The 10,734-nt window shown below is 34.4% G+C and overlaps 2 protein-coding genes across 2 annotated transcripts; both read right to left on the bottom strand.

The window, feature by feature from the left end:
- LOC104726537 (transcription factor bHLH36-like) lies at positions 2,525 to 4,564 on the bottom strand. The gene is made up of 3 exons (XM_010445412.2): positions 4,186 to 4,564; positions 3,558 to 3,914; positions 2,525 to 2,841 (listed from the first exon to the last, which is right to left on the bottom strand). Exons 1-3 carry the CDS (start codon positions 4,357 to 4,359, stop codon positions 2,779 to 2,781), a joined length of 594 nt encoding a protein of 197 aa, XP_010443714.1. The 5' UTR covers positions 4,360 to 4,564; the 3' UTR covers positions 2,525 to 2,778.
- Positions 6,929 to 9,186, bottom strand: LOC104726528 (receptor-like serine/threonine-protein kinase At4g25390). Its single transcript, XM_010445401.2, has one exon. The coding sequence runs from the start codon at positions 9,098 to 9,100 to the stop codon at positions 7,097 to 7,099; it is 2,004 nt and encodes a 667-aa protein (XP_010443703.1). The 5' UTR covers positions 9,101 to 9,186; the 3' UTR covers positions 6,929 to 7,096.

Raw genomic sequence — 10,734 nt, 5'->3', positions numbered from 1 at the left:
ACCAGACTGGTTCTGATTCCAACCGGAGGAGTTAACTTGCTGAGAGAATCCTCGACCACGGGTTGAATAGCCTCCTCTTCCTCGATGACCACCACGACCTCTCTGTCCAGAGCCATGGTAACCCCCTCTCTGAGTTTGAAACGCAATGTGTGGTGATACATCAGGTGGAGTTTCATACGACTGCAGTTTCGCATCAAAACCAGAAATTTCCAGAACAACATCGTTGAACGTTGGAGATGGAGTGCGAGACATCGAGCTTTGAAGAACTGTAGCTATAGGATCATACTCACGACTTAGTCCATTGATGAAGGTGAAGATCTTCATGTTCTCATCGACGGGTTTGCCAATGGAGCTTAAGTTATCGCACACAGTACGAAACTCGCGACAGTAGGTGGTGAAGTTTTTGCCTTTGATGTTCAGGAGCTGTAGTCGACGGCGAAGGTCGAACTCACAAGCAACAGAGCTCTTGTTGAAGTTTCCAGCAAGGGACAACCAGACATCTTGGGATGTAGACAGGGCATGAACAAGCCCCAAGACTTCTTCAGTAAGAGTACCGAAGATCCATGACTTTATGAGCTCGTCTGTACAGATCCAAGCTTCATACTCCGGGTTTGGAGCTTCGACGGCGTTCGTGACAATAGTCGCCGGAGGTTTTGCGATAGACCCATTCACAAAACCAAGAAGTTTTTGACAACGAAGGAGAGACTCAAACTGAGTTTTCCAGAGAAGATAGTTGCTATCACTCAGTTTTATTGTGACTGAGCTAGCAACATGGAGAGACGACGGAAACGGATAAGGACCAGGAAACTCTGCCATGACAGCACCGGTTAAGGTCTAAGAGAGCTCTGATACCATGTGAATAATCGTAAAACAGAGGAGGAAGGAAACTGAATAATACTTTTTATTATGTAATCAACTCTCTCAAGTTTACAATGAACCCATAGGGTTTACATATATAGAATCAAGGGAACATTCTAGAATATTACAAGAGTATAGGATCTATTGCCACTTGTCTAACATCTAGCCACACACTTCAGTCAAGATTCCGTTGAACCGGTTACCTAATACTATGGGTGAGCAGCTAGTTGGAGTAGCCATCGTCATGCGCTGCACCGGCTGTGAGATTGTCGGCCTATGTTCCGGAGAAGGACACTGTGGCAGAGAAGGACTACTCTGTTCTTGATGCAGGGGAGATAACGACTTGTGAGGAGATAATGACTTGTGGTCAAATGGGCTTTGAGAAGGTTTTGTGGATTGAGAAGGCTTTGTGGGTTGGGCCTGAGGCCTTATACTTTCAAAGGTAACGTTTTATTCTTTGTTTTCTTTTAGGTGTGCAAGCGTGTTCAATTACAAACAATTTTAGTAATCTCACAATATTTTTTTCAAGATAAACAGTAAAACTGCCGTCAAGGAAGATGAATTTAATATGGAGACTGGAGAGACAGAGACAATATAGATTCGTTTTTTTGTGATATTTTCTTGAGTAACCTCTTTTGATTTTCATGATCCTATCGAAGATCATTTTTAGTAACTTGAGAAGAAAACAAAATAAATGAAAATGAGAGCTTTCCAGTAAGGGGAAAAGACTTATTAACTTGTTTTGATTTTGGTTGCTCTGAACTCTGAAGAGACTATGTATTTTAAGCGTAGGCATCTCAAAAAAATAGTGAAACCTCTTGGACTTTAAACCTGTTGCGCCTGTTGCTTTCTTTTGATTTAAAAACAAAAAAATCACTTAACCACATTTGTTATGAAATTATTATTGAGGCTCTAATCTCATCTTACAATCTTACAACACTACGTACTTATTACATCTTAAAATTTTATGCCTTTTTTAGTTAGTTTTATTTGGGAAAAGATCATCATCATGAACATATATATATAGCGTTGTATATATCTCCCACAAATTTTATAGAAGAAGTATATATCTCCCACAAATTTTATAGAAGATAATCAGATATATATTTTTAGTTCGTGATACTAAACTTCTAACCGATGAACATTTTTTATATATATATCAAAATCCAAACATATATTCTATTATATTGGAATCTCAACAAACCTTCACTTCCTTTACTGGTAAACAATAAGCTATACATTTATACTAGAAGCTTTTGATCAAATATATCAGTTTAATAATTTCCAAAATATTGACTTTTTAAAAGCTAGAAGATACTTGGCTGTTTCACATCAATGATAAAATATAAAATGAATATAAAGCAGACTGAAGCCAAAATTTTTTTACTATACTATGATTATTTTTTTTTTGGTAAATAGATTCTAAGCACCAATATGCAGCTCAATGAGCTAGTTTAATATATCATTACATGTATATATTGGTACTTTGTAAATTTTTGTTGGTATTTTATATCAATATCAGCAGAATGCTACCAACTTTTTTTTTTTCTTTTTTTGATGACAAATGCTATCAACTTTGACCAACACCGTTATTAAACCTTTCGACATTATCAACAATTTTTTTGTCTTTTTTTTTTTTTTGGTAATTTTGAAACTTATTAATAAATTCAACAGATAAAACTGAATTGTATTTATAGACTTATAACATGTAAACAATAAGTAATTAAGTACTAACTCAGCTTATGATTTTTTTTTCAATCAATAAACAACTAAACCAACCACATTCAGATGGAATAGAAATACATACATAAGATGTGTGAAGACAACACAACAATTCACAACAACACAAGTACGAATAAAGTACGTACTTAACATATGTCGTTTGTTTTGACAAGTTAAGGGAAACCTACTCACAGCCATTTACTTCATTCTGATTAATCTGTTTTCAAGTGCTGCTAAGTCAATCAAAGTTATATCGTTGACCTGAGAAACAATAAGAAGTTTTCAATATATATATACTCTCAAAACCAAACAAGATAAAGATTTGATCATTCTATTATAATTATTGGATATTCCGTGCCAATACCTGGTATACAAAATACCTTGAAATTAACACTCTAACCTCTAGACATATAATGGTATTCAAACTTCAGTATACCCTGAGGTGATATTATATAGCTAAATGCATGAGGGCTTTTGATGATACCACATGTGAAAACATTTTCTTGAAGCAAATATAGATGAACATAGCTAGTAGTAATAGTTTCTTCTTTTCGAATGTTTGATGCTCAAGATAGAAATAATATATATGGTTTCTATTGATGTCTAGTATCTGATGGATTCAAATTTCGATATATATACAGACTACAACATTTTCACGATTACTATGACCTCACTTCTTTTCTTTGTATTTGCATTTAAATAGACATTGTTATATATTAACTGTGTGTATCTTAAAATGAAATGCACCAATTATTTTTTTTATCAAAACTTTTTTTATAAACTACCAATACGAAACCAAAAAAATCGAAAGAATCATTGAAAAATATGATTTCCATTTTGTAAAATAAATTTAATGAAAAGTTTTTTCAAAAAAAGAAAAAAGAAAAGAAACTAAATTTGCGTTTGGAACAAATCGACGAAGTCTAGAGATCAACACAACTTAAGTAACTAAGAGTAGGAGGTTAGGATAGGTTTACCTCGGCTTGTATGGTGTAGATCAACCTATCATCAACAATAGAAGAGATGGAATTTAGAAGGTAGAGACCATTTTCACTCAGCACTTGAAGAACACTCGAAAACCGCGGTTGGCCACTGCGGCAGCCACTACTAAACACGATTTCCACACCCACCAAACATTGACGAACCACCACATGATTCTTTCTACTAATCATCTCCATCTCCTCTTTACAATTATCATTACTAGAACCCAAGAAGCTTCCTCTTGACAGTAACATAAGCTCATCTCTCCTCAAACTCAGCTCATTGGTCTTCCTCTGTAGATACTTTATGTAGTTCACCGCTTCGTTGACTTGATCTGACGTCGAACGCTTACCCTAGAGAGAGTATAAAAGATCCCACACCAATAAACAATATCAACAAAACAAGAAAGTAATAGATCTAATTAGGAATCTTTTAAGACAAACACTATAGAGTTAAGTAACAGCACAAAGTCAAAACACTTGCTATGATCCCTTTTTTTTCATCCTTTTACAAGAAATACCAAATCAAAAGACAAAAATTAAGTAGATCTAATTAAAGTAGCCATGAAGAATCCAAATCAAGATTAGGGTTTTTTTAAGGAGTTGGGGATAGTGAGAGTGAGACCTTGATGAAGTGAAGAGGGAGAAGAGAACGAAGAGAGGCATAAAGGGTAGCCATTTCTTGTCTCCTTTGTCTCTCAGTTTCTCTGTGCATCATCTTCTCCATGTCGTTGTTGTTATCTTTACTACACGTCAGCTTCGTACACCGTCTTCTTCTCTTGTCCCGACAATCGTCCATGTAAAAGCTGTTGTGGTCTTCTTAAATTATAATATAAGTATATCAATTCCTTTAGAAGATTCTCCTCATCTGGTGAGACAGTGAGATCTGATCTTCTGCGGATTTTGTGATCTGGGGTTTGATCTTAGTCTTTAGAAGAACAGCTCAGGGCTTTGTTGTAAAGTTGAGAATTATTGCAGTCTTGATGCTTGAGCGACATAATTAAATAAATGACTTTTTCTTTGATAACATTATTTAATTGAGAAGAAGATACGTTGGTTAGACGTATCAGATAAAGAGTTTTTTAATATACACATTTGTTATTAGGGTACGCACGCGGTGATGACACTGTCTTCTTCGTATATCACCTCTTCTTCTATAATTAATAATATAATATAAGATGTTCTTTTTATTTGGAGATAATTCCATGCTTATTCTATTCTTATTACCACATAATCCTTCAGTCTTACTACCAGAAAAAAAAAGATTTTACCGGCCAAATAATCCATTTGGTTCAAATGTTCTTGGAAGTTGTTTAAACATTGTCTCGATCCATTTTAACAAAAAGTTATACAGTATATACACAAAATAATAGATAATCAACAATGATATGTCAACAAAATTTGTCGGACAAGCATCAATATTTTCTGTATACTAAGGGTCCAAATGGTGACTGCGGTTTTAGTTGTGCAGAGAAAACGGTATTACAGTGCGGCACGGTTCAACTGCGATTCGTGCGGGAGAAATATATTTGCGGGACAAGTGCGATTTGTACAAAATAAGCGGTACAGAATAATGTTTGATTGGTGAAAAAAATTACTTGTGGTGCAGATTTTATATATATATATATAATAATTAATTATTTTTTTTTCTTATTAATAAATAAACAATAACAGATATTTATAAACCACTAATACAAAAATTAATCAAAATATAATTATATATTATAAATAAACACTAAAAATAAATATATCATATTAATATATATTTATAGATTTAAACATTTTATTTAGTACTAGTGAAATAGTATTTTCATTTATTATTTATGAACCTAAAAATTCAAAATTTATTTATGAATTTATTATTTATCATGTAATTTTTTGTTCATTAAAATAATAAAATAGTGAAAAAATATATTTAAAAAAATAAATGATTTATGTATGATTTTAACAATTTATATGATAAACATGTTTAACATAGAGACATTTGTTAAAATATAATATGTTGATTGTTATTCCTTTTATTAATCATAAATTAATAAATAAAAATTTACTGTAGGTTGACAAAAAAAAGAATTACTGTAGTCTTTTTTTAAACAAACCGCTGGGTAATTGATGGTCCTGTAAACAAGTGCGGTCCGTTTGTTAATAACACTCCTTGAAAAACGTATACATAACTTTTTCACTTTTTTAAGAAAACGCTAATGACAACCTTTTTGTGAATGGTGTATAAAACTGTTTTTTGAAAAACGCACTTAGAAAACCGCAATTATTATGTTACCATTCAAAGCCTAATAGTCTAATACCATCGGTGAATGTGGTAGTAACTTTTGTCAGTTCACTGATCGGTAGTTTTTAAATCTTCGGCAATACTTTTCTTAAGTAAAAATAGTGTGATAGTGAATTAAGACCATCATTACTAGTAGTTAACTAGTTACTTCACCAAAGTTCTCTTATTAAAAACTAATTAAAAATTATAAATAAGAGAAAGAAAGAAAGAAACCGTTGCTCAAATTACTCAGGAAAACAACGTTTTTCAGCCTTTTTTTTTACAGATATCACTTTTTTATAAGTTATATGTTAAAATATTAAAAAAAAAATTCTTAGCAACGGTTAACTCGTTCTACCAGTCTACCAGTAATGATGGTCTAAGGGCATTTCCAACCCCACTCTATTTTAGAGTCAAATCTTTATTATAGAGCAACATTTGCTCCAACCCTACTCTATATATTACTCTAAAATAGAGAAAATAATAGGATTGCTCTATATATAGAGCAATTCTATTCTCACCTCTATTTTTTTACATTAACTCTATTATAGAGGTGAAAATAGAGTAATACATTGGAAGAAAACAGTGTTCTATTTTTGAGTTACTCTGTATTAGAGAAAAAAAATAGAGAAATATAATGGAGATGGTCTAAGTGATGTTTACTTATAATGAAGTTTTGAGGCCTTTTAGTGGCTTTCAGCCTTTCACCATCATTTCCTTCTTTTCTCTCTCTTAAATGCTCTAACTAACTCCTAAATCGTTTGGTTGAACTTTGGAGTCATTAGAAATTATAAAACCTTTAACAAAGTCCAATTAAAGTTGACAAAAAAAAAAAGTCCAATTAAACCAGTGTATATCGGTATTCACGTTATAGGGCCAGTCCAAACCAAGTATATGACGTAACCCATTTAGCAAGAAATTATAAAGATATGAAGTAGAAGAATTTCCTGTTAGGCCCAATCACGAGGATTAGGTATTTGTTAGATTTGTAAGATTAATCACCAGAATAAATTATACCAAATCTCAGAAATCTCAATATATTTCATTGCATATTGCATTTACCATTTATACAAATTCCGCATAAATCTATGAGAGAGATCACTAAACTACAATAATTAATTATAATTAGATTTTTCACGCTAAAAACAGCGTTTGTGCGAACAAATCAAGTTGCCAAGTTGCTCGAACACTAAACATCACTAAACAAAGACAGTGTTGTACGATAAATACTCTAAAACCAACAGCCATATCTATCACCAAAGAAACTGCTCTATCGATTCTGCTTCCTTGGTGTCTTGAGCGGGAATCGAGACTGCGGTGATGGTGAGAACTCTGTTGGCAACTCCGGTGGACTCATGGTTCCTGTAAGCATCTCTAAAACCTCTTTCATAGAAGGTCGTGAAACCGGTGATCTTTGCAGACACTGCAGAGCCACCTTAATGCACAAAATGGCTTGTTCTTGGTCCAAAGACTGCAACTTTATATCTACAAGATCACCAAGTCTACCTCTTCTCGCCAGCTTCCTCGCCCACGACATGAGATTCGCACGCTGCATGATCTCAGACGCGGGTCCAGTTACTTCCAGGGGACGCCGCCCTGAAACCAGGACTAACAACAAAACTCCGTAGCTATACACATCACATTTTTCAGAAACATCATCTATGTTATTACCGCAACACTCAGGAGCAACGTAACACATAGTCCCTCTCATACTCGGCGTGCTACTGACTCCACAACTCTTAACTGAATCTTGACTGTTTCTGCGCCGTGCTTTCCATTGTTCACCGCTTAGCCCATCTAACCACCAATCTATACTACTTCCTATACTGTTACTACTACTACCTCCTCTTCTTTTCTTCCTATACAACTCTTCATCCCCACTTCGCCTTTGATCCACACTTCCACTCATATCATCACTATAAAACTCAGATTCCAAAGTTTTCTTCTTCTTCTTCCTCTTCATTTTCTTAGCTAGTTCTTTCCGATACTCATCCTTCCACCACTCTCTCACCATCCGCTTCTTCTTCTTCTTCTTCTCCTTCTCCTTCTCTTCATCCAACGAAAGCCACCACTCTAATCTCTTACTACTCTTCTTCTTCTCAACCTTCACAGCTGCTTCAGCCGTCTCAGCAATCCAATCACTACTCGGTCTCTCTTTCTTCACCTCAGAACCAATCCATTGCATCACATAATCCTTCCCTTTACCTCTTCCACCACTCCCTTCTTGCTTCCACCACCAATCTTTACTCTTCCCCACATTACCAACCTCCAAGACACTAACTTTATCCACCATTTCCGGAGAAACAGACACAGCCGTCTCCGGAGACGTCATAGGTACATGTCCTGTCTCAGGAGATGAAAGAGGAACTTTATAAACACTAACCGGAGACTGATCAGTAAAACCAAAGTTAGACTCATCATAACCAGTAGTATTAGTAATCACACTCTCAACTTCCTCAACTACAGATCCACAATCCTCTACTTCTAACTTAACTTCATCACTCTCAGATCCAACTACAACCTCAACTTGTTCTGATTTCAACCTAGCTAAACCAAAATCAGATATCTTAGCAGAGAAGAAACGATCCAACAACACATTACTAGGTTTCAAATCACCATGAATCACAGAAGGATTCAAACCATGTAAATGTTCAATCCCTTTAGCTATATCAACAGCAACAAGAAACCTTTGTTTCCATATCATAAGCTCAGGAGATCTACGGTGAAGCAGAGCGTCTTGGAGATTCCCATTGTCCATAAGCTCGTATACAAGAATCAAACGGCGTCGTCTTCGATCTTGAGAGAAGCCGATAACGGAAACAACATGAGGTGAATCAATCTTACCGGAGAAGAAAAGCTCGTTTTGAAACTCTCTCTCTCCTTGAAGTGAACCTGAGTCCATCACTTTAACGGCGACATTACCACCGGAGGAAGGAGACAGAGTTCCACGGAATACAGAGCCGAACCCGCCTTGACCTAGACGATTCTCCGGAGCGAAAAAGGCGGTGGCTTTACGGAGAGATGAGTAAGAGAATTCTTGCAACGGAGGTTTCTGCGGCGGTGAAGAGGAGGAGGTCACGGCGGCGGGAGATCGGCGTTTACGTTTGGATTTGCAGAAACAGAGGGAGAGAGTTATGAAGAGAGAGAAACCTACGACTGTAAGTGGTGAGATGATGATGATGCGTGTGGTTGTGGTTTTATCATGGTGAGGTGTGACGGAGGAAGAGAACGGTGAATTTACCGGTGCCGGCGACGGGAGTGTTCGTGACGGCATTAGAAAAAATGAAAATAAAAATGTTTTTTTTTTTGAGAAGTGTTGTGATTACAACTTTGAAGATGAGCTGTTACTAAATTTTCTTTGGTTTTGTGGTCACACAAGACATAGTAGTTAATGACTTTTCATTACATTTAATGATATTTTTATTACATCACGCAAAGACTATAATTAAAGTTTGACAGTTGCACTCTGTAGCACAACTATACTATTTTTAGCAACATTAATTTAGTGGTTTAAGTTATTGGCGGAACGTATAATTGAAGAGTATAATAAACTTTCACATCGGTTATTTTGAATGGATAGGGGTTTATCAACAACATTACAGTAGTATTTTTGTCCATTTTCTTTCATAACATATTTTTTTTTAGAAAAATTATAAATAAAGGATTTTTTTCTAAAAATTTGGTCATCTATACTTTTCTTTTTAGATTGTCAATTGTGACGAAAATACCCCTACTAATAGAAATAGTAAAGTTTTTAGGAGTTTGAACCAATAAATAAACAGAAAACTCATGTTAGTATACAACTATGTAAAAAAACATTTGAAAAAAAAATGTTTTGGGTGTCAAAAATCAGTTTGTAAATTGCTGATTTCTGGTCTAAATTATTTAGAATAGACTTTCTACAATTTTTTCTCTTTCTGAAACATTTAGATTGTTCATTCTACAGTTTGTACATGTTCTACGAAGTTTAGACGGAAAATTTGTTCTAAACATTTCAGAACCTGAATTTTGTATGTTCTACAAAATTAAGAATATGTATTCTACGTTTTTCTTCATTCTACATCAATTCAGAATTCGTTTTCTACGTTTTATCCTATATACTAAAAGAAGTAGAAGATATATCATAGAAATTTTAGAATTTGTAATCTGTAAACCTTAGAATACCCTAAAAATAGAAAAAAAAAAATTAAATAAGGAAAGTGAATATTTTTAAATATTTTTTAAATATTCTTAATTTATGGTTAAGATTTCGTAATTATTGTTTAGATTTGTGCTAATACATTTTAGAATATGTATTCTAAATTATTTAGAAGATAAACAAATTAAGAAAAATCGACATTATACCTTAACATGATCGGTAACCATCTCTTCCACCTTCCACAAAAGCTTTCACTTACCTGTTTATGATGCAAATCTATGTTACTTGTGGTGTATGGACACTGGATGCCAAGAAGGAGTGGAGATTTATTGATGATGAAGAAAAGCGTGCTAGATTACTGACTTTGCAACCCACTACGTCTCTTGAAGAGTTGAAGGTGATGGTTTCAGAAGACTATGAAATAAAGCAAAATATGTTTGATGTTGAATTCAGTTATCTACCCACAGAGGTTAAAGTTGATTGTCCTCCTGTTGTATTGACAAATGATAGAGGTATGAAATTTTTTCTTGCATATCTGAAAAAGATAAACATGATTCGGTTGTGTGTTACATTCAAAAGAGTAGTTGATGGTGATAGGAGTAAAGTCCAGTTCGATCTGAATAAGTTCCCAGTTGATAGTAGCGATGGTTGTAATGTGGAAGTTGATGTGGGAAAATCAATAGGTATTATTTCAAGGAATTCACCTAAGCCGACTAATGATGTATTAGAAAAGCCAAACTGATAATTGGATTCCACAATTATACATACCA

This window comes from Camelina sativa, chromosome 2 (genome assembly GCF_000633955.1).
Source record: "Camelina sativa cultivar DH55 chromosome 2, Cs, whole genome shotgun sequence".
NCBI classification, from domain to species: Eukaryota; Viridiplantae; Streptophyta; class Magnoliopsida; order Brassicales; family Brassicaceae; genus Camelina; species Camelina sativa.
Note: the sequence above shows the minus strand (reverse complement) of the source record. Positions and strands in the feature narration are given on the sequence as shown.

Excerpts from the sequence above, each read along its gene's own strand:
- LOC104726537 (XM_010445412.2), bottom strand. The coding sequence starts at position 4,359 with ATGGACGATTGTCGGGACAAGAGAAGAAGACGGTGTACGAAGCTGACG. Across the intron at positions 3,915-4,185 it reads TCCCTCTTCACTTCATCAAG|GGTAAGCGTTCGACGTCAGA; the intron begins GTCTCACTCTCA and ends TACTCTCTCTAG. Across the intron at positions 2,842-3,557 it reads TCTACACCATACAAGCCGAG|GTCAACGATATAACTTTGAT; the intron begins GTAAACCTATCC and ends ATTGTTTCTCAG.
- LOC104726528 (XM_010445401.2), bottom strand. The coding sequence starts at position 9,100 with ATGCCGTCACGAACACTCCCGTCGCCGGCACCGGTAAATTCACCGTTC.